General features: G+C 42.8%; 1 protein-coding gene across 1 annotated transcript; it reads left to right on the plus strand.

Moving 5' to 3' along the window:
• On the plus strand, window positions 1-24699 carry LOC113960154 (creatine kinase S-type, mitochondrial-like). Its single transcript, XM_027669550.1, has 9 exons — window positions 1-152; window positions 1646-1844; window positions 3826-3921; window positions 5377-5598; window positions 10819-10904; window positions 16810-16933; window positions 21166-21300; window positions 21638-21763; window positions 24580-24699. The coding sequence occupies exons 1-9, from the start codon at window positions 1-3 to the stop codon at window positions 24697-24699; spliced, it is 1260 nt and encodes a 419-aa protein (XP_027525351.1).

Consider the following 24699-nt stretch of genomic DNA (forward strand, 5'->3'; position numbering starts at 1 on the left):
ATGGCTAGCACATTCTGTCGTCTCCTGGTTGGCCGTGCAACTGCTGCATTCTTTGCAGCAGCAGGCACAGGGATCCTGACCACTGGATACCTCCTCAATAAGCAAAATGTTAAGGCTGTTGTTCAAGAAAAACGAAAACTCTTCCCTCCAAGGTAAGCCCTTTAGGTTAAGTAGTCAGCTGAGCATAGCATCCAGTTCGCTTGGGCTAGGCATAGCATTTAACTCTTTGGAGGAGGAAGATCCTCATTAAAGCTGCAGAGTACCTATTCCCTCATGCAAACATACTATCTATGTTTCTGCATATGGATTGTTAACTGTCAACCTAAACCCCAGCATCCTTTATTAATAACCCCAGTTTTAGACAGCACTGACAATGGCCTTCAAGGACAGAAAATAGGGATGTGAGATCATATCAACACACTTACAAAAACATAGCCAAACAATGACAAGCCTGAAAAATGGTTCAATTTTTAGGCAAAGCACCAAATCAGTCCTTATTTTATCTTGTCAGCTCTTGAATGCTTTCAGTGTCTATTGAACATGCCGATTGCATAGATTCTAATATTAGGAACCATAAAAGTATTTTAATGATGCAAATAGGAATTTCTTATATAACTACTGTATTTGAAGTGTTCCTAATTCTGTTTAAAACCTAGTTGGTTGATAATTAAAAACTAACTACAGATATGTAAGTTGACTTTGCTGGCCATATTTGTGGAAAAAAACCAAAACCAAACCAAACCACCCAAAAGAAAGGACCAGGCTTTGACAGACTTTTTTTTTTTTTTTACTTGGCAAATAGTATCTTAGTTCAAATAAACTCTTATCAAACTAATGGGGTTGTGCATAAAGCAAATTTATCAAAACAAGGTAAATGTGATCTGACTCACAAAAATGATTTACTAAAACATAATGTCATTTTCTCTGCTTTATTATACTGTACAGCTTTTTGTAAATAAAACCATTAAAAGAACCCCAAATACTGTAAAATAGTTAGATTCCCAGCTGATATAGATCAGACAGTTACACTGATGTCCACAAAGCTGCAAGAATATCTCAGTTCAGAATGAGAGCTCTTATCCAGTTAAACATAATTGGCACATCCATCTCCTCTGGCGTGGGATCCTCCACAGGCTGGAGGACAGCCTGCCTCACCACAGTCTTCACCAGGGGCTGCAGGGGAATCTCTGCTCTGGCACCTGGAGCACCTCCTCCCCCTCCTTCTTCAGTGACCTTGGTGTACGCAGGGTTGTTTTTCTCACATCTTTTCTTACTTCTGTCTATCACAACTGCTATGGCAGTGTTTTTTACCCTTTCTTAAATATGTTATCACAGAAGCACCACCAGCTTCACTGATTGGTGCAGCTTTGGACAGTGGTGGGTCCATTTTGGAGCCTGATGAAACTGGCTCTGTTCGAGCATGGAGACAGCCCCTGATTTCTTCTCACAGAAGCCATTCCTACAACCCCCCCACTACAAAAATCTTGCCACATAAACCAAATATATGTATAAACCAAGAACTAATTATATTTTTCAGCTATGCTGTGTACTCCATATTTCCTGATCGATTAAGTAGTTTCTTAAACTAGCAAGGATTACTGTTTAAAGATATCATATTTAGTGCTTATATTTTTTTTCTCTTCAGTGCAGACTATCCTGATCTCCGCAAACATAACAACTGCATGGCTGAATGCCTCACACCAGCAATTTATGCTAGGCTAAGGGACAAGATCACTCCCAATGGCTACACCCTAGACCAGTGTATCCAAACCGGGGTTGACAATCCTGGCCATCCTTTCATTAAAACTGTGGGTATGGTTGCAGGCGATGAAGAATCTTATGAGGTAAAATATTTTCATGTTATCATATTTGTTTCAGTTTGTATGATATAGTTCACAAGAGCTCATTATATGAACACATTCATAGTAGAATATGGACTCCTAAGAAAAATTGTATCCCAGATAATATATAAAGGGCAGACCATGTACATTTTCCCTACTCTTTATGAGGATTTGAATGCTATTCTATATTAGGAAATGCATTGAATATGAGGCATTGCTAAAGGAGCCCTCTCTACTGCAGTCAAAGTCAATAAAATGTGGCTGCTTGGGAGCAATCCTCTATTTGCCTCCAACAGCTGCTCTCTTTCCTAATGCTAAACATAGTTTATGGAAAAACAACGAAAGACATCAAAATAAAGGTAATATGGAAATTACACTGTAAAACAGCTGGGGCAGAACTGAAAAGAAAATGGCTTCTGTGAAGTGCCAGGCATCTTTCAACCATAACTATTGGACCATGACAAAAACCAAAGACAGTATTAGGATGGAAAAAAGAAGAAAATCCTTATTTTTATTTACCTCTGTGGTCTGCTTCCTTCAGTCTACCATACAACAGTATCTATTATTATACAATCTCTTAATAGTATCCCAAATGCTAGGCTGCTCAAGATGAAAGAAGACATCCGGTATTCTGGGACTACCAGCTTCTGTGATTTGTTTTGCTTATTTAGACACGGTGACTGCCTTGAAAAGCTCTGCTAGAGTTATTACTGCACAACAGAAGGAAGGTGTGACTGTGATCAGTGTTGACATACCTGTGCTAAATGGTTCTAACTAGCACCAGTAGTCAATGGCAGTGAAGACAGGTATTCTTATATGACCTAAGAACAGGGCACAAGCTGCCTGGGGACTGAATGTGTATTTTAGTTGCTAATAAATCCTGAAATTTAATCTGGTTACCACCACATCCAGTACCTATCTGTGGTAACTAGAATAAGCTTGTAACTAAAGTAAGGCGTAATTTTTGTTGTGAAGATGAGCAAACACTACAAAGCACTGTTTAGGTCAAAATGACTGAAATCCACAACCAATAATCTCATAGAATCATAGAATCAACCAGGTTGGAAAGGACCTCCGAGATCATCAAGTCCAACCCTTGATCCACCACCGCCGTGGTTACTAGACCATGGCACTAAGTGCCACATCCAGTCTTATCTTAAAATCCTCCAGGGACGGAGAATTCACCACTTCCCTGGGCAGCCCATTCCAATGTCTGATTACTCTCTCTGTAAAGAATTTCTTCCTAATATCCAACCCAAACCTCCCCGGCACAGCTTAAGACCATGCCCTCTTGTCCTGCTGCTGGTTGCCTGGGAAAAGAGACCAACCCCCACCTCGCTACAACCTCCTTTCAGGTAGCTGCAGAGAGTGATGAGGTCTCCCCTGAGCCTCCTCTTCTCCAGGCTGAACAACCCCAGCTCCCTCAGCCTCTCCTCATAGGACTTGTGCTCGAGTCCCTTCACCAACCTTGTTGCTCTTCTCTGGACCTGCTCCAGCACCTCAATATCCTTCCTGAACTGAGGGGCCCAGAACTGGACACAGTACTCCAGGTGTGGCCTAACAAGTGCTGAGTACAGGGGAAGAATCACTTCCCTGGTCCTGCTGGCCACATTGTTCCTGATACAATCTCCCAATTTATTGTTAGGAGACAGAGGATGAAATTCCATGTTCTGCTTCTAAGATACAGGAGAAAGAGCAATCGAGAAACTCATGGCAAACTACTGGTAGTTACCCTCTGCTACATAAACAAGAGATCTATTGAAAATAGATCAGGTTTTGCAAGATAATTTTTTCAGAGACCAGTTTTCAAAGATACAATCCACATATGACCCTTCCTTTTATATTTACCCCTGTCAGCACTTGCCGACATCCATGGCTGTCGTCCAGGAGCTGGTACCAAGGGATTTCCCTTGTGACTGAAGTTAGTGCATTAAAATGTTTCCGTGATACTGAAGACTTTTTGTAGATTCTCTTGACTCCATAGGTATTTGCTGAGATTTTTGACCCTGTCATTAAAGTGAGGCATAATGGCTATGATCCGTGCACAATGAAGCATCACACAGACCTGGATGCATCCAAGGTAGGATTTAAATAAAATAATGAGATTCAGTGCTTCTGCTTACAATTATGATATTGTATGTAATAGTACTTTTTTTACCCTGATCCAACTCCAAAGAAATTGAGGAAACTGGCTAAAGAAACTGGGATGCCACAAATTACTGAAATGGCACATCCCACAGGGAGTATGTCTAAATGAAGCAAGCTCTGGTTCTGTCCTTTTTTATTGCAAGCCTGTTAGTTTATAGCTTAGGTTTGCTGGGGTTTTCAGCATCTGACAAAGGACAAACCAGGCTAACATCTACATGGCCTTTCTTTCTCTTCCTTATTGTTCTCTTCTAATTTCCTTTCTTTACTGGACCACTTTCACCTGACTACTGTAGTGTTCACCTGACTACTTTATTCAATTACACCCTGACATTATGCAGAAGTGTCAGAGGCATAAGACTGTGCAAAAGGAGCAAGCCAGGAGCCAAAAGTGATAGCAAGACAGGCAAAACAGTGGGCTCACCAAAGGCACATTTCCACAGTACCCGAGCAAGAAGAGAACAGGTAAACCAGGTTCAGTCAACAGGCCAATGACTGACAGAAAAGTCCATAGTGACAAGGCAAGTCTGAGGTCAGGTCAGTGAGGCAGGGTCAGGATAAACAAGGTACAAGGCCAGGCACAGGCACAGGCACACCTACAAAGTAGCTCAGGCAAGGACTGAGGGTGCCTTAGATTAAATGCAGCTCAAATCAAGGTATAAAGAGTGCAAATTAAACTTCTCACAGATCTTTTTCAGACAACTCTTTTCAAAGTTGTTGGATTCATGGTTACACAGGTGTACAATATCAGAGCTGGCTAAAACCCAGTGGAGAGAGGGTGAAAGAGGTTTGCAGAGCTCCTTGGTGCACTCATGGCCCTAACAGCAAGTTAGTTGCATCCTACCTTGTTCTTAACAGAGGGATTGATCTCAACTGTTACAAAACATTTGGGCCTCTGCCTAATGGCACTGTGAGCCTGTTCATGAGCTAAAGTTAACCATGTATTTAAGGATCAGAGTGAAAGCATTCCCCCCTCCTGCACACACACAGTCAAGTCTTAACCATTGCTTAATATTTCCTTCATCATTCAATAACAGTGTTGATTAGCATCATCTTGCGTTTTCTTTTTTCAAAAGAACTTCCATACCTGGCCTTCTTTCTGTGTTCATATCCATATTTCCAAAAGCTGCTCAGATCTTTTCGCATTCCATGCTGGAGATAAGAAGGATCAGCTGGTTACTTTGCCACATTCAGTCAGCGAAAGAACTTTGGAGTTCCTAAAAAACCCCTTAGTATCTGAAACACTGAGGGGTTCCTAATGTTTTGTGATATCTAGGAAAAGTCATGATCCCTGGGCAGAAAGATGACCCATTTTTGTATCATGGGGTTTTTAAATGGTGGCATACAAGATGGGGAACTGTATGTAAATTAAAAAATATTCTTCCTTCAGATCACCCATGGTCAATTTGATGAACGCTATGTCCTCTCATCACGTGTACGTACTGGTCGTAGCATCCGGGGCCTCAGCCTTCCTCCAGCTTGTACCAGGGCAGAGAGAAGAGAAGTAGAAAATGTTGTAGTCACTGCTCTAGCTGGACTGAAAGGAGACCTTTCTGGAAAGTACTATAGTTTGACCGATATGTCTGAGAAGGATCAGCAGCAGCTTATTGATGTAAGTATAGCTCCATGTGACATGTAGGACTTTTGCATGTGAATAAAAGCCACATGTACACTCAGAGAAAATGCAAAATGAAACTGATTTGGGGAAATTAGTTCAAATGATATCTACACATTTGGGATCTCTAAGGTCAAGGGTAGCAAGCATGCAGGCTAAGAAACAAATTCTCAATGTGACACACACACACAGATCATGATATTCATAAATTCAGAGTATAATTTGACAGAAAATAAAACACAGGAACATGAATATACAAGCATAAGTATTTTAGTTTAGGGTTCTTTAAAAACAGTTGCTGGTAAATCAGGATTTCTACTACAAGCAATGAATTGTATCTTTAGTTAGTCCTTTGTTAATTTAGCAACTTTCAATTTCATCAAATAGATGATATATCCCCAGAGATTCCTCTGACAAAAAGGGACCTCCAGAATCTGAAAGACCATCCAATTGCAATTTAAAGAAACTTACAACAAGGATGACTAACTAAAGATAAAAGTCTCTGAAAGCATTAAGAGAAAGAAAGAGTGAGAGAGTGTGTGTGTGTGTGTGTGTGTGTGTGTGAAAGAGAGAAAGCTTCATTTTCTCATATGAGCAGAGTGGGGAGAATTATACCTCTCCTTAAGTTTTGAGGTGACATAAGGTCCCTAGTGTTAAGTTTGGTCTTGCTTGCCTTCCTTTCTTCTTTTCTTCTACTCTCTGTTTTGCTATGGGTAGATCAAATATTTATATGAAAATTATTCTTACAAAGTCTTTTTAGATTTTCATGTGTGTAGTGGGTTGACCCTGGCTGGATGCCAGGTACCCACTAAAGCCGCTTTCTCACTCTCCCTCTGCAACTGGACAGAGGAGAGAGAAAAAAAAAAGACAGCTAAGGATTCATGAGTTGAGATAAGAGCTGGGAGAGGTCACTGAGATTACCTTCACGGGCAAAATAGACTCAAAGTGGGGATAGTACTTAAATTTATTACTAACAGGATAAGAGCCAAAGAGTGAGAAATAAAACAGTCTTAAAAACACCTTCCCCCCACTCCTCCTTCCATGTTCTCCCTCCTCCCCCGGAGCGATGCAGGGGGATGGGGAATGGAGGTTGCAGTCAGTTGTTGTTTCTGCTGCTGCTTAGAGAGAGGAGTCCTTCCCCTGCTCCCATGGGGTCCCTCCCATGGAAGACAGTCCTTCATGGAACTCTCCAGCATGAGTCCATCCCTCGGGCAGCAGTTCTTCCCAAACTGCTGTCCCGTGGGTCACTCCTCCACAGGGCAGTCCTTCACAAATGAGCTGTACCTCTGTGGGTCCCCCACAGGGGCCACAAGTCTTACCCAGGAAAAACCTGCTCCAGTGTGGGTTTCCCTCTCCATGGGCTGCAGGTCTCCAGCAGGACCCTGCTCCATCCTGGGCCTCCCACAAGGTCACAGCCTCCTTCATGCATCCACCTGTTCCAGCATGGGCTCCTCCATGGGCTGCAGGTGGGTCTCTGCATCCCAATGGTCCACCATGGGCTGCAGGGGGACAGCCTACTCCACCATGGTCTTCACCACGGGCTGCAGGGGCCTCAGCTCTGGCACCTGTAACATTCCTCCCCCTCCTTCTGCACTGACCTTGGTGTCTACTTTGTTGTTCCCATGTTCTAACTCCACTCTTCCCTGGCTGGAATTCTTTCTGCGCAATACCTTCTGTTCTTAAATATGTTATCACAGAGGTGTTACTATTACTCCTAATTGGCTCGACCTTGACCAACAACAGGAAGTCTGTCCTGGAGCTGGCTGGCATTGGCTCCATGGGACAGGGGAAGCTTCTAGCAGCTTCTAACAGAAGCCACCCCTGTAGCCCCCCCCAGTACCAAAGCCCAGCCACAGAAACCCACTACATTGTGTTAACAAAAAGAGGCACTTAACTTAGAAGCTCTGCTTGAGGGGTGGTACTGGCAGAAAATAAAACAACTGTTAATTCTGGTTCCAGTGCAGTTTGAATTAGGCCATGGCAGATGGTAGGACTGTGTTTCCACCACTGGGGTGGTCCATTCCAGGTGTACTGGATGCCTCTCCAAGTGAAAGTGAACTGTGGCATGCACTCTGCTGCCAAAGAGATTGAGAAAAATGCATTAGTGGCATCATTTGTGACATACCACTGGGCTACCTTTGACTCCAGTTTGCATAGACTTTCTAGTGTGTCTGCTATGGCAACACTCAACAGTGACATGACTTTATTCAGGCCATGATAATCTACTGTTACTGTCCATTCTCCATTAGACTTTTGGACTGGCCACATGGGGTTCTTAAAGGGTGAGTGGGTCCTGCTACTCACTCATTGCCTCTCCAGTAGATGAATCAGCTTATGGATGAGAATGATAGTCTCAGTGCAATATTGCAGCCGTTGCACCACTGTGGTAGCAATCGGCACCTGTTGTTCTTTGACCTTCAGCAACCCCTCTCCAAGAGACTGGGTAAGGTAGACAGTTGCTTAATTTCCTCTGTCTCCAAGGCAGCTATACCAAAAGCCCACCGATACCCTTTTGGGTCCTTGAAATACCCTCTCCTGAGATAGTCTATGCCAAGGATTCATGGAACCTCTGGACCAGTCACAATGGGGTGCTTTTGCCACTCATTCCCAGTGATGCTGATTTCAGCCTCCAGTCAGCCATTGGAATCCTTCTGTCACTCCAGAAATGCAAATGGCTTCTGCCTCTGCATAGCTTGATGGCATTAGGGTACACAATACAATTTCTTCCCATATGATCAGGAGGTAGATCAACCCTTCCACTCAGCCTGGAAAACTGCCCACTGGAACCTGGAGCTGCAACTTTCCTGGAAGAACCCCCTTTTGTGATTTCTTTTCCCTGCAATTCCTGCACCTGTGCCTCTAGGATCAAAGTAGGTTTTCCATCCCTCTTCCTCATGTCCTCTCTGTGGCCCTGCAAGTAAAACCCCAGGGTACCCCATGGTGTGTACCTTCTATATCCTCCCTCTTGAGTGGAAGAATGCCTGCTGTTAAAATCTGAGATGTGGGTCTGTACAGGTGGGGAGTAGGACATATCCTCTCTGAATTGCTGAAACTCCCTGAACAGTTTCTCTACAATCAAGATGATAGAGGAAGAGATTTTGTCATCATATTCCTGGAGTTGGCAAGCCACTTCATTTACCGTTGCTGGAGAAATGTCTCTCCAGCTTATTGTTACCAATAGGTTAGTGTTTGATGGTGGTGTGCTCTGTAAAAATTTCCACCACGAGTCATGTGCACTGGACTTTGTCTGGATCTGTTGGTAACTGTGCATTGTTTAGGTCAAAATAAACCAACTCCAGCATGGCTAATTCCCTGAGGTACTGGATACCTTTCTCTAAGGTGGTCCACTTGCCTGGGTGACATATAACATCTTCCTTGTGGGGCTACTTTTTCCTCACTCTTGATAGGAGTTGCCTCCAGAGGCTAAGAACTCCTGTCCCTCTTCCAATCGCCTTGTCAATGCATGCTTCCCTAGAAAGTGATCCCAGCTGCTTGGCTTCCCTACCCTCTAATTCCAAACTCTTATCCCCATTATCCCATCATTGGAGCAGACGTTTAATAATGTCCTCACCTGGATGACAGCTGAAATCTTTTCGTATATCCAGCAGCTCACTCAGGGATAAGGATCGAGTGGTTCTTTTGTTCTGTCTCTTCCTCCTGTTCCCGTGATGGCCCTTCTTTGTTCTCCTTGTCATCCTTTAGTAAACAAGATGTCTTTCACATCCAATTCTTTTTGTGTATAGGGGTGACTGATACCAGCACAGGTTGGTTCTCTGATTCAGTGGCAGTGTCTATCATGGGGTTTGGAGTAAGCACAGGACCTGTCACTGGGGTTCGAGTAGCCACAGTGTCTATCATCAGGGTTGGAGTAGCAGCATTGTCTGTTGTTTTGTCATCAAATCCAGAGACCTTCTCCTCCCCCTGAGGGTACTGAATAGTGTAGAACAGGGCTCTGTAGGCATTAGCCAGGCCCCAGCACTTTACAATTATTTGTATCTCTCTGGAATTGCCAGGGTGACAGCATACTTTTTTCCTAATATTTTACTAGTTTTTCAGGATTCTACACTTGTTCAGGGGTTCCAAAAGGATGGAGGTGACCACTCTCCTAGGTACTTGCCCATACTGTCCCACACCCTGCCATTCATAACTATACAACCTTGAGACAGATCTCTGGATGATGTTCTTAAATAGCTGTTTAACCTTAAACAAGGACTGAACCATATTCAGCAACATGCTGTTTCCTAGCAAAAGGACTGTATTGGTTTCAAGGGTATTCAAAGGATATTTGAAATCTGTGAAGTACTCAAACACTACTGTAATCAGTCTGGACAAAGAAGGAAGGGAGGAAGGAAGGAAGGAAAAAAGATAGATGTAGGAAGATATCTAGCCCATAGGCTGACTCTCTGGGAGAAAAAAGGCAAAAGATGTAATTATTAATAGTTCCCAGTAAATGACTCCCAAAGTACAGAGGTGTTGGCAATGCTGAGTGCATAGATCACCTTAGTTTCATCACCAACAAGTCTACCATACTACAAAGTACACTGCAATCATAATCTGAGCCCAGGTCCCAAGGACAATAAATATACATAGGGAACACATACAGCAAGTAAGGTATTACATAAAAATCCCTGAGAACAAGCACAACAGCTCTGAGAGCAAATGAATCAACATTGTGACCAACGGCTACTAAACCAATACAATGAATGCATATAACAAACTTGTTTTAACATGGTACTGTCAGATCTGCCATTATCTCAACCCTTTGTGTCCCGTACTGGGTGCCAAGAAAAGTCTGTCATGGTTTAACTCCAGCTGGCAACTAAGTACCATGCAGCTGCTCCTCAGCTGCTCCAACTCCCCTCAGTTTATATACTGAGCATGACATTCTATGATATGAAATATCCCCTTGTCCAGTTCAGGTCCGCTGTCCTGGTGATGCTACCTCCCAGCTTCTTGTGCATCTCCTCACTGGCAGAGCATGGGAAACTGAAAAGTCCTTGACTTAGAGTAAGTACTACTTAGCAACAACTGAAACATCAGTGTGTTATCAATATCATTCTCATACTTTCAGTCAGGAAGGAATCAGGTTTGCTATGGGATTTAATTGTATTGATTACTTCATATTAAATGCATAAGACAGTGTTAATAAACTTCAATTTTGTTTTGTTTCTCTTTCTCTGTTTGTCTCTCTCTTTCTGGTCCCATTTTGGTGTCCAGGATCATTTTCTCTTTGATAAACCAGTGTCCCCTTTGCTAACATGTGCTGGGATGGCACGTGACTGGCCAGATGCCAGAGGAATCTGGTATGTTGTGTGACGCATAGAAGCATGTGTCATGTTTAAAAATATATATTACAAGTCTCCTTGCTTCTCCTAACCCCACAGCCACTCTGCACTGATACTCACAGCATGTTCAGTTTGTTTTTTAAATATTTTTGTAATGTTTTAAATGATTAATTGAAAAAAAATTTAAGACCTTTATATTCATAAAGGCAAAGACACAGCAAAGATGCGAGGATTGTTGAAGTGTTAGAAACTACAGAAGAGCTTGAAAACAGTCACAAAGGAATTAGGGCTTCTCCCACAATAAAGGTGATAGGATCAATAGCCCAACTGAAGTGCATCTACACCAATGCATGCACTGTGGGCAACAAATAAGAGGAGTTGGAAGCTATTGCACGGCTGAAAAACTATGATATAATTGCAGTCATGAAAACATGGTGAGTTGACTCACAGAACTGGGGTACTGCAATGGATGGCTATAAACTCTTTAGAGGGGACAGGCAAGGAAGGAGAGGCCATGGGGTAACCCTGTATGTTAGGGATTGTTTGGACTGTTTAGGGCTTGCCAATGATGATGAAAGGGTCAAATGTTTATGCGTAAGAACCAGGGGAAAGGCTAACAAGGCAGATATCCTGGTGGTCTTCATCCAACTGGGATGAAGAGGCAGAGGAAATATTCTATAAGCATCTGGGAGTAGTCTCACAATCTCTAATCCTTGTTCTCTTGGAGACTTCAACATACCAGTTGTCTGCTGGAAATACAATACAGCAGAGAAGAAACAGTCTAGGAGGTTCCTGGAATGTGCAGAAGAAAACTTCCTGACACAACTGGAGAGTGAACCAACTGGGGAAGGCACGCCCGCTGGACTTGTTTGCAAAAAGCAAAGGAATTGTGGGTGATATGATGGTTGGAGGCCATTTTGAGCACAGCGATCATGAAATGATAGGAGTTTTCAATTCTTAGGGAAGTAAGGAATATGGTTACCAGAACTGCTACCTCAGGCTTCTGGAGGGCAGACTTTGACCTGTTTAGGGACCTGGTTGAGAAAGTCCCTTATGAGACAGTCCTGAAGGGCAAAGAAGTCCAGGAAGCACAGTTAGAACTTAATTGGCTACTGCCATAAAAGACAATAAAAAATAGTTCTGTAAATACATTAACAACAAAAAAAGAGCTAAGGAGAATCTCCATCCTTTATTGGATGTGGGGGGGAAACATAGTGACAGAGGATGAGGAAAAGACTGAGGTAATTAATGCCTTCTTTGCATCAGTCTAGAAGCGTTTGATCATCAGCGCTGAGTAGAGGGCTTTGGACCTGGTATGTAGGCCCGTATGCTGTTTTCAGGGCCTCATAGAATCCTTTGTGATCACCCGTATCTGCACATAGTTGAGTTTTTTCAGCTAGATCGATCCACCACTTGTTCTGGATGTCACGGAGTTTCTGTTGGAGCTTGCTGCATGCAAGACGAAAGGCTTTTTTGCGTGACAGGATGACAGTGTAAGGTGTGCTTGGTGGGCGGTTCTCTTTTTCCTCAACAAGTCCTGGATTTATTTCTTGATTGTTTTCGTCAAACCAGTCCTCGTTCTTCTTGAGAGAGAACCCTAAGGATAAAACCTCCATTCTGAATCGGTGGTCTGAACACTTTCAGACTCTTTTCAGTACCAACCGTGTAGTCCAAGACTCAGCAATTCAGTCCATCACACAACAACCAGTAAAGTATGAATTGGATACTGCCCCCACTTTAGGAGAAACCCTCAAGGACATACAGTAGGTGAAAATTGGCAAGGCAGCTGGAGTTGATGGAATTCCACCTGAAGTCTGGAAACAGGGGGGCCTTGCACTCCATACCAAATTTCACGAGTTTGTGGTGCACTGTTGGGAACTAGGCGAACTACCATCAGACCTTCGAGATGCAGTCATCATCACTTTGTATAAGTAGAAAGGTACTAAATCAGACTGCTCAAATTACCGTAGTATTACTCTGCTCTCCATTGCTGGCAAAATCCTGGCAAGAATACTCTTGAACAGACTAATACCTGCCATAGCAGAAGAATTCTACCTGAAAGTCAGTGTGGTTTCAGAGACAACGGGAGTACCACAGACACAGTATTTGTTCTCAGACAACTGCAAGAGAAGTGTAGGGAACAGAACAAAGGTCTCTATGCAACCTTTGTTGATCTCACCAAGGCTTTCGATACTGTGAGCAGAAAAGGTCTGTGGCAGATTTTGGAACATTTAGGTTGTCCCCCCAAGTTCCTTAAAAAGATCTTCTCACTCCATGAGGATCAGCACGACCGAGTCAGATATGGCAACACACTTTCTGAGCCCTTTCTAATAAAGAATGGTGTGAAACAAGGCTGCGTTCTTACTCCTACCCTATTCACCGTCTTCTTTAGCAGGATGCTCCAAAGGGCCACAGCAGACCTCGATGATCAGGACGGTATCTACATTCGATACCGTACTGATGGAAGTCTATTCAATCTAAGGCGACTGAAGGCCCACACCAAAACCTTAAACCACCTTGTCCGGGAGCTGCTCTATGCTGATGACGCCGCCCTTGTTGCCCACACAGAAGCAACTCTGCAGCGTTTAACATCCTGCTTTGCAGATGCTACTAAGCTCTTTGGGTTGGAAGTCAGCTTAAAGAAGACAGAAGTTCTCCATCAACCTGCACCTCAGGAAGTCCCCCATCATCCCCATATCACTATTGGCAAATCAGAGCTCAAATCAGTCCAGCAGTTTAATTACCTAGGTAACCTCATGTGCTGGAATGGTAAGATTGACGGGGAGATAGACAACAGGTTAGCAAAGGCATATAGTGCTTTCGGGAAGCTCCATAAAAGAGTTTGGCGAAATAAACACTTGAAAAGTACAAAGATCAGTGTTTACAGAACCATAGTGCTGTCTACTCTCTTATACGGATCTGAACCATGGGTCATCTACTGCCACCATCTGCATCTCCTAGAACGCTTCCATCAACGCTGCCTCCGAACAATCCTAAACATCCACTGGTCGGATTATGAGACCAATACATCTGTTCTTGAACAAGCAGCAGTCACAAGTATTGAGGTCATGTTACTGAGAACACAGCTGCGTTGGGCAGGGCACGTCTCCAGGATGAAGGACCACCACCTCCCAAAGATCTTGCTTTATGGTGAACTTGCTACCGGTTGCCGCAAGAGAGGAGCCCCAAAGAGAAGATACAAGGACTCCCTGAATCAACATCTCAGCCTTGGCCATATTGACCACCATAACTGGTCTACTCTGTTCTCCAATCGGGAGGCCTGGAGACACACCGACTATAATGCTGTTGATGCTTTTGAGAAAGCACGCAGGATCACCCTTGAGGAGAAAAGAATCATGCCTTGCAGAATATACCACCTAAGGAGTCTTTCTACTGTGCCTTTTGCAACTGGACATGCCTATCTCGTATTGACCTTTTTAGCCACTAGTGCACTTGCAACAAACGTGGGTAGACCCCTTCCCAAATCTTCGTTCGTGAAGCCTAACCATGATGATGCATCAGTCTAATAGCAAGACCAATTGTTCTCAGTGCACCCAGTGCTCTGAACTGTAAGACAGAGACAGGGAGCAGAATGAAGCCCCCATAATCCAAGGCAAAATGGTTAGTGACCTGGAACACCACTTAGACATACAAAAGTCAATGGGACCAGAAGGGATCCTTCCAAGGGTACTGAGGGAGCTGGCGGAAGCACTCATCAAGCAACTTTCAATCATTTACCAGCAGTTCTGCCTAACCAGGGAGGTCCCAGTTGACTGGAAGTTACCAAATGTGAAACCCACCTACAAGAAGGGCTGGAAGGAGGATCTGGGGAACTACAGGCCTGTCAGTCTGACCTTGGTGCACAGGAAGGTCATGGAACATCATGAGTGCCATCAAATGGCATATAGAGGACAACCAGGGGATCAGGCCCAGTCAACATGGGTTTATGAGAGGCAAGTCCTGCTTGACTAACATGATGTCCTTCTATGACAAAGTGACCTGCTGTCATAGGTTATATAAATCCAAGGGGGAATTTTTCTTCCAGTGCCCCACTGTAAGAAAGTCGGAGTTCAAACGGGAAGAGGGAAGGGGGCTAATTAACTTTACAAAAGATCTAACTGGCAGAACCACATTCCCGACTGATGGTCCATCTGAGACTGGAGTGAGGGGGGAGGAGTTTTGCTCTGTTGCTGCCCTCCTCACAAAGAGGGAGAACAGTTTTTGGGTTTCTCTCTCGAACGGAGACGGGGTCTGTGTGTGTGCATTTGGAAAAAAAAAACCCTTGAGGTCGGTTTTTCTTGCTCTCAACCTGGTCATTCCTGACCACTCGCCTTGGCTTGCTTGCATGCTGCCCTTGCCTCCAGTCCAAACCTGCTGTGATTTCATTGGAGAGTTTTGTGCTCATTGGGAGAAAAGAGGAACCTTGAAGCACCGTCAGCCGAGGACAACAATGAGTTTTGTGGGGGTGGACTGTTTTTTTTTCTTTCCCCTTCTTCCATTGGGGAGGGGCCCCATTTTTTCAGTTTCTCCTGTGATCTGAGACACCCCCCCCCAGACCCCAGTGACCGCCAGTGATCCAACAGCGCCCCCTGCCAACTGTGATTAGAACTGCTCTAAAGGACAGAGAAGTATTCAGACTGTTTCTTTTTTTTTTTGAAGGAGACTTTTGGGTACAGGACTATTGTCTAGTTGGTTTTGTGTTCTGGGGAACTAATCAGAAGATCACTGAAATAAAAAATCCTCACAGATTTCCACAGGCTTCTGATCAGGTTTTACAGTTCCTGCTCCCTGACAAAGCAGGTTTAACTTATCAGAATAATACTGCATATGCTTCTGAACATGATGCAGTATTGCCATAGAACAGTGTTGTCTCACTCTGCATTCCTTGAAGCAATGGAAAGACTCGTTTAAATAAAGGAGAAACTGAGTCAGGTCAACATCAATCTCTGGAAAATCCTACCCTGAATATTTGCATGTGATTGAAAATGAGATAACTGGACCTCTCTGTAACTATAATATCAGACCACAGGATGCTTGCATCTGTTAGGTTTTGCATTGTCAAAGTGTGAAAAGTGAGTTGCAGTAAAAGGCAGGCTGCAAGTTAGGCTCTCAGTGAAGTTGCAAATTTCATGTGTTTCAAACTTGGTCATATTCTACTGTTTGTGTGTACAAGTCTAATCTTATCAATCACTTTTTATATTCTGTAGAAAAATTGTTGCAAAAGATAGAAAAAATGGAGAAAATCAAGGAAAAGTTATCTTGAGTTTGACCTAGAACTATATAAACCTAGTCATGACTGATCTGCCTGGAACAACAGTAGTTAGCTTCTCTGTAGGCATTATCTTAATTGACAAACCAACATTTTTAATGCAGTGTCCAGAAGCAAAATATAGCTGTTTTCCTCAGACATATAATTTGACTGACGTGGCAATCCAGTGTTATTAAGTGATATGAAGGGCACTGGGATTTGATTTAGAAGACAATACAATTAAGTAAGGTCATAGGGCTATGCCCCCAGTCAGTTTTTTTCTAACTGCACAATTTTCTAAGAACAATAAAAACCATCCCCAGTGACTTAAGATGCAGAATTTGGCTTCTCCCTTTACCTGTTCCCTTAGCAGCTGTACACCCCAACTGTGTTCATGTTTGAAGACATGTTCTTCATATCTCAGCTTCATGGCAGCATGATGTGATCAGAGAAAACTGCTCTTCTCACTGTGACCTGAGAAACCTGCATAATTCCATTGGCATGGGGGATCAAGCTGTGAAAGTAGCTCATGTCCTTAACCATGCAGAGCAATGTTATTTTGCAGTGCTTAACCTCTTCACAGTCCTGAAAGACTGTAATGAAACTATGGATACTGAGAGTTATTTTTCAGGGCTTGTCTTGTGCTTTAAAGCTGCTCATTTTTCTCTCAACCAGGCATAACAATGACAAGACATTTCTTGTCTGGATTAATGAAGAGGACCACACCAGGGTGATCTCCATGGAAAAGGGTGGCAACATGAAACGGGTGTTTGAAAGATTTTGCCGTGGTTTAAAAGAGGTAGTAACTCAATGAATTTATGATGCCTGTTTGTTTATTGTTGGGCTGTTGTCAGCACTACTTAGCATGATTAACACTGAACTGACATCTCCAGAAGCAACAAAATAAACTAACACCAATTCAAATAGCAACCCACATTAATAGCAGTTAAAGAAGGAAACAAAACCAAATTGTTATTGGAGTTGTAGGAAAAATAGGTAAAATGTCATTTTAGTTTTTATATTACAATCTTCAGCACTGGATGGCTAAAGAAATGTTTCTTCTTTTTCCTTGGAACACTTGCTTTATTCCTCTCATTCTGGGCAAAGCAGCTTTCACTCCAGCTTCTCTGGATTTCTAGAGACTCTCCTGTCTCAGGAAATCTCCAACTGCTGTATAGCTCATACAACTGTGCACTCCCATATCACTTCAAAGACACCAGCACAGGCCTTCACCTGAAAAAAACCAAAACAAACACCACATGGCAAAGTAGGGAAAGCAGGGAACTATAATGGCTTCTACAGGTATGTTAACCAGAAAAGGAAGATCAAAGAAGGTGTACCCCTCCCGATAAACAGTGCTGGAAAACTGGTAACAATGGATGAGGAGAAAACTGAGGTACTCAATAGTTTTTTCTTCAGTCTTCAATTGCAACCTCTCTTCCCACACTTCTCCTGTGTATAGACAGCAGGATGGGGACTGGGGAAGTGAAGTGCTTCCCACTGTAAGTAAAGATCAGGTTCATGGTCACCTGAAGAACCAGAACATACATAAGTCTATGGGACCCAATGAGATGCATCCCAGCATTCTGAGGGAATTGGCTGACGTAGTTGCCAAGCCACTCTTCATGATATTTGAAAAGTCCTGGCACCCAGATGAAGTGCCAGGTGACTGGAAAAAGGGAAACATTGTACCCATCTTTTAAAAGGGTAGAAAGGAGTGTTACCTTAAGATCAGGAGCAAAGAAACACTCCAGATAAATTTAGTAGAGATAAGATAAAGAGCAGGTCTTTAATGGAGGCCTTCAGACATGGGGAATACAGAAAAAAAGGCGTGCACGTGGTGTCTATTGGCTCTACAATTTTATAGTATTGTCCATCCAATCCCAGAACCATCTGCCCCCTAGATCCTCCCCCAACACACCCCTCTGGAAATTGAGTCAGGGGTCTTAAGACCCCTTTCTTCCTCATCTTCCTCTTCTTGGCGGCAAGTACTGTCTTTGGAGTTCCTTTAAGATTCTGGGTTTGAAGGTTGCTTTGACTATGATGGTATCTTGTTCTTCAGGCCTAGGGTGCAAATGTTCTTAAACAGAGGGTGTTCTCTACAATTCTACCTTGAAAAGGAGTCTAAACAAGCCTGAAGAATTTAGAAAATTTGATATGAAATGGGGGAAAAGGGTTTAGTGAGTCCTAAGTACTGTTCTAAAGTGTGAAAGATTTTACAGCTACATTAAAATCTACATTTACTGCACAATAACTTCTAAAATCTACAAAAAGCTAAAAATCCAAAAAGTTCAAAGGCATCAGGAGGACCCTGAGAACTAATGACCTATCAGCCTCACCTCTGCACCTGGGAAGATCATGGAACAGATCCTCTAGAAGCTATACTAAGGCACATGGAGAACAGGGATGTGATTAGAGACAGCCATCATGCCTTCACCAATGGCAAGTCCTGTCTGACCAATCTAGCGACCTTCTATGATGGGGTGACTACATCAATAGACAAAGAAAGAACTATAGATGTCATTTATCTGGAATTCTGTGAGGTCTTTGACACGGTCCCTCACAACATCCTCTCTAAAGTGGAGAGAGATGGATTGGATGTGTGGACTGTTAGATGGATAAATAATTGTCCGGACAGTCACATTCAGAGGGTAGTGGTCAACTGCTCAGAGGCCTGATGGACATCAGTGATGAGTGGCGACCTTCAGCGGTCCATATTGGGGCCAGTGTTATTAACAAAGGGATAGAGTAAATCCTGGGCAAGTTTGCAGACAACACCAAACTGTGTGGTACAGTTGACACATCTGAAGGATACGATGCCATCCAGAGGGACCAGGACAAGCTTGAGAAGTGGGCCTATGGGAATCTTATGAGGTTTTATAAGACCAAGTGCAAGGTGCTGCACCTGGGTTGGGGTAATCCCTGGAATCAATACAGACTGTGGGATGAACAGATGGAGAGAAGCCCTGCCAAGAAGGACTAGGGGGTTCTGGTGGACAAGAGGCTGGACATGAGCTGGCAATATGCACTTGCAGCCCAGAATCCTATCCTGGGCTGCATCAAAAGAAGCATGGCCAGCAGGTTGAGGGAGGTGAATCTGCCCCTCTACTCTGCCTTTGTGAGACCCCACTTGGAGTATTGCATTCAGCTCTTGGGTCCTCAGCACAGGAGGGACTGAGACATGTTGGAGCGAGTCCAGAGGAAGACCATGAAGATGATTAGAGGGATAGAACACCTCTCTTATGAGGAAAGGCTGAGAGAGTTGGGATTGTTCAACCTGGAGAAGAGAAGGCTTCGGGGCACCTAATTGCGACCTTCTACTACCTGAAGGGGGACTACAGGAAAACTGGAGAGGGACTTTTTACAAGAGCATGTAGTGACAGGACAAGGAGGAACGACTTCAAACTGAAAGAGGGCAAGTTTAGATTAGATATTAGGAAGAAATTCTTTACTGTGAGGATGGTGAGGCTCTGGAACAGGTTGCCCAGAGAAGTTGTGGATGCCCCCTCCCTGGAAGTGTTCAAGGCCAGGTTGGATGAGGCTCTAAACAACCTGGTCTAGTGAAAAGTGTCCCTGCCCATGGCAGAAGGATTGGAACTAGATGATCTTTAAGGTCCCTTCCAGCCCAAAGCATTCTATGATTCTATGATTATCTGATTGTGGAAGTGGTCCCTGAAGGTAAGTTCAGAGCATCTTTAAGAAATTTTGAACATGTAGTGACTTTGGGAACATGGAAAAACAAAAGTGCCTAATCGATGCTTTGTTGGCACCTGGGTGGTTCACTGGGATCTGGTATGCTTCTCAGGCATATCCGTGAGACTGAGAAATGTACAGGATTATGGTCTAAGTGACATAGCTTGGGGATGTTGTTTCCATGTTTTCCTCTGCTACTGTGCTTATCTCTTGTTCAAGAGAAGTGGACCTCTCAACCTTGCTGTACGAAGTGGTCAGATAGCTTTGGGAACTGTGACCAGAGCAAGTGCATGAGGCAGGAAATCAGGTCTAGTTTCTTATGAGCAATTTCTACATCCTCACACAATATTGAAATGTCAGAATTAGTCCATTATTTTGTATCCTTCTGCAGAATTTGCCTATATTGCAGAGTTCTTGTGAACCTGAACTGTCATAGGTATCTGATTCTCTTCTGACAGTGGTTTTACTGAACTGAAATTGGATTTGGGTCACAGAATTAAGTCTCAGAAGTGTAGTTGAGTGGACAGAATAGTAGCTTATTAAAAGGTCAATAGACCTTTGTGATATTTCCGAGGATAATGATTTCAGTCTCCTTTGTAACTGGATTTTAGAACTACTGACCCTGAGATTAGCTCAGTTGTTTAGAGCATAGTGCTAATAATGCCAAAGTCATGGGTACAATATCTGTACAGGCCATTCACTCAACAGTTGGACTCGATGATCCTTGTGGGTTCCTTCCAATTCAGGATATTCTGTGAATTGCAAAAGCACTTACATTATAGAGGAGGTATGTAGTCTTTTCATAGTGGAAGCAGGGCTGTGAAATTTAAGCATTTAGAAATCGTGTCCTTCACCTAGCATCATGTAATCACCTTGAAAATTATATAAAACTAGACTTTGTCTCTTTTTGTTTGCTACACAGTGTTTGAGATGTTTGGACTTATGCTTTGCAATTTGGCTCTAAAAACACAAAGGTTAGAAAATCATTTATACTATAGGTAAAAGTCAGAATTACTATATAAGCATATGGCTTCATGGGCTAAGGCCATGTGATAAAGTGATAAAGAACCTTCAAGTTAATGGTAGTTAGAAAATGAAGAAATTTTCGTAATATTCACTGGGGAACTTGATGCCTGATGAATGCAAAGGTTCATACCAGAGCCAAAACAGACTTTACTTGAGTATATGTGTATGTACCTCCATTGGTGAATAGTGAAGTTCATCATCAACATAGATACAAAGTGAAAAGAATTTAATCTATAAAAAAGTGTCAGAAGATGACAAGTTTGTATCCATTTCTTTCCTTTTTTTTTTTTTCTCTTTTTTTTACCTTCATAGGTTGAAAGATTAATTAAAGAACGAGGCTGGGAGTTCATGTGGAATGAACGTCTTGGATATGTTCTGACTTGTCCTTCGAACCTAGGAACTGGTTTACGTGCTGGAGTACATGTAAAGCTGCCAAACCTTAGCAAGGTACATAAATTGTTTAAAAGACCAGTGATATAAATAAGGTCTTCACATGATTTATAAATTAAAAAAAAAAGACAGTTTACAGCAATTGGATGTTTTCAAGATGTGCAACAACTAGGTCCCAGGCATAATGCATTACTGATTGAGCACACTTGTATTATGAAAATTGTTATATTTTTAATGGAAATTAATCTACTCAGCAGACAGACCCCAAGACAGGCTATAATCCAAAGACAGAGGAAACTTTCTCTGCCTGTCTTTCTGGAGATGGTACTAGATCATGGATAATAACAATAAGCAAGGCGAAAGACAATATGAACAAACCTATTTTTTCTGTTAGGATCCCAGGTTTCCAAAAATCCTGGAGAGTTTGAGGCTGCAGAAGCGTGGCACTGGTGGAGTAGACACAGCAGCTGTTGCAGATGTGTATGATATCTCCAACCTGGACCGCATGGGTCGATCAGAGGTAATCAGTTTGATTTTTTCCTTGCTTTAAAACTCAGATCTGCACTGATATGTCAGTTTCCCTCTGATTTCACTATGAATTTAGAGTCACTTTTTAGAACTATGGCAGTTTTTTCTCCTAGTGAATTTGATCCAATGAAAAGGTTTACACAACAAAAAATTACTACTGTGCATACAGTGCTTGTCAAATATGACAAGTTTCTGAGCAAGTTCCATAAATGTGACTTGCTTACATCATATGCTGAGACATTTTGTTGAAAGTGTGCAGGTACTGAAAACCTTTGACTGTGGTAACAGAATTCCCTTGGGACAATGTTTCTCAGTATCACAGAACAAACTTTTATACCCAAATACCTACTGGAGTACACAGCTATGAGTTAGGTGTACAGGTTCTCTCTACGGTGCTGGAAATGAGCTACGTATCTAAGAATCATAGAATCATAGAAACACAGAATGGTTTGAGTTGGAAGGGACCTTAAAGATCATCTAGTCCCAACCATCTCTGCCATGGGCAGGGACACCTCCCACTAGACCAGGTTGTTCAGGGCCCCATCCAACCTCACCTTGAACACTTCCAGGGAGGGGGCATCCACAACTTCTCTGGGCAACCTGTTCCAGTGCTTCACCACCCTCACAGTAAAGAATTTTTTCCTAATATCTAATCTAAACCTACTCTCAGTTTGAATCCATTCCCCCTTTTCCTATCACTACATGTTCTTGTAAAAAGTTCCTCTCCATCTTTCTGAATGGGGTTCACTGAAGTCGTAAACTGGGAATGGAGCTAGGTACTGTACCTTGGACAGGTACCTGATGTATCCAGTGTAAAATACTGAGGAAAGAAGCAGGATTTGAGGACTAACCCACGCAGGGAATCAGTCACTGAAATCAAGACTGGATTAACATGCAGTTTTCCTTTTAGGATTCAGTCATGCACTTTCACTGTATTGTGTTTGGCTGGAATAGTTAACTTTCCCATAGCAATCCCCATAGTGCTGTGCTTTGCATTGGTAGCTAGAAAGGTGTTGATAACACATCAGTGTTTTGGCTACTGCTGAGCAGTGCTGGCACAGCATCAGTGCTGTCTCTCCAACATTACGCCCCCTCACCCCCCAATAGACTGGGTGTGGGCAAGATCTTGGGAGGGGACATAACTAGGACAGCTGACCCAAACTGGCCAAAGGGTTATTCCATACCATATGACATCTGTTCATATATAAAAGCTAAGAGAATAGAGGAGGAGGGAATGGCATTTGTTATTTACAGTTTTTGCCTTCTAGAGCAACCACTACTCATGCTGAAGCCCTGCTTCCTGGGAAGAGGCTGTAGATCCCTTGCTGATGGAAAGAAGATAATAAAAACTTTGGGTTTTTTTCCATTGCTTGCACATGCATGACCTTTACTTTTTCTTTAGTAAACTGCCTTTATCTTGACCCATGAGGGTTTTTTCCCATACTATTTTCTCCCCCTCCCCTAAGTCCCAGCTGAGGAGGGGAGTGATAGAGTGGCTTGATGGGCAACTGACGTCTAGTCAAGGTCAACCCACCACAGACAGTTAGTCTAAATGGCTGTGGCCAGAAGTCTAGTCCTGCCATCCTACCAACTCCCAGTCATGTGAAAGAACCCCCACTATCCTCCTCCTACCCCATGCATCCAGAAGCTTTCAGGGCTCATGGTACCACTGGATTGGGGAAATGAGTGTGTCTCTTCCCCTCCTTACACCCCCATTCCAATTAGTTTTCAGTTGACTGTCTTCTCATAGGAGAACATATTTTTTGCTTTTTCAGACACACAAAACTATACTAATATCTTAATATCATAGAATAAGTTTTAGTTTCTACAGTTGATGTATGGGTCATCCTCTGCAATTCACTGGTGTCCATTTGGATGCAGTACATTCTTTCTTCTACAGTACTGACTGTATATTGAATAAAGCTGTTGTATTTCACAGAATAGAGAAAAACAGTCTAAAACATCAAAAAGTAAGCATATATGTACAGATACTTTAAGCATGCTAAACAGTAAGGGAGGGCTCTGCATGATTCTTCAAGTCATTTCAGTGCTACTTATATATCTCATTACTATCCATCAAGAAAATGCAACTCCCCCACTTTCTATAGAAGACAAAGTGCCAGTAGTCTTCACAGTCATTTACCAAATGTCAGACCAATGTTCCATAGCTTTTAAGCCCAAAGGCATTTGGATAAAGGCATTAATCCAAACCTCACAAGATGCTGTTGGCAAAACACCAGAACCTCTTTACTTACACTGGCATTTGTTGCTTCACAGAGAACTGCCTGGTGACTCAACATCCATGACAACGACTTTTCACTTTCTTTGTCCTAATATGTAAATTTTGAGAACACAGCAGATGGGAACCCAAGGCTTTGACATGCTGTAGTTCTCAGCAAATGTCTGGGGAGGATCTTGTACCCTCAGAGTGGTAACATTTGAAATAGGTGTCTAAACTCGTGCCTAAACATTTTATTTAAGTACTTCTGTTTATTTATATAGGGATATGTGTAGGAACAGAATTTGGTGGAAATTAGAAACCTATTTGAAAATTTCTATTGTCAGAAGATCCAACTCAGCATGAACAGGAGAAGGGGTAGGGAGAAGGGAATTACTATTGGCTTCCACTGGATCAGTGGGTGACCCATATTCCCTGTGCCACAGCATGTGTGATCTCTGTGCCCAGGTCATGACTCTCCTTGGGTCCAACTTTACTTGCAGCCTTTGTCATGCAAAGCCAATTTTTTCCTTCCTCTATTAAAATGTTGCCTAAATCTTTTATTATTATTGTTTTTCTTGTTGTTGTAGGTAGAACTAGTTCAGATTGTCATTGATGGAGTCAACTACCTAGTTGACTGTGAGAAGAAACTGGAAAGAGGTCAAGACATTAAAGTACCACCACCGTTACCTCAGTTTGGCAGGAAGTGA

The sequence above is a fragment of the Corapipo altera genome, unplaced genomic scaffold (genome assembly GCF_003945725.1).
Source record: "Corapipo altera isolate COAL_440 unplaced genomic scaffold, ASM394572v1 61504, whole genome shotgun sequence".
NCBI lineage: Eukaryota > Metazoa > Chordata > Aves > Passeriformes > Pipridae > Corapipo > Corapipo altera.

Excerpts from the sequence above, each read along its gene's own strand:
- LOC113960154 (XM_027669550.1), top strand. The coding sequence starts at position 1 with ATGGCTAGCACATTCTGTCGTCTCCTGGTTGGCCGTGCAACTGCTGCA. Across the intron at positions 3,922-5,376 it reads CAGACCTGGATGCATCCAAG|ATCACCCATGGTCAATTTGA; the intron begins GTAGGATTTAAA and ends TTCTTCCTTCAG. Across the intron at positions 16,934-21,165 it reads TTTGCCGTGGTTTAAAAGAG|GTTGAAAGATTAATTAAAGA; the intron begins GTAGTAACTCAA and ends TTACCTTCATAG.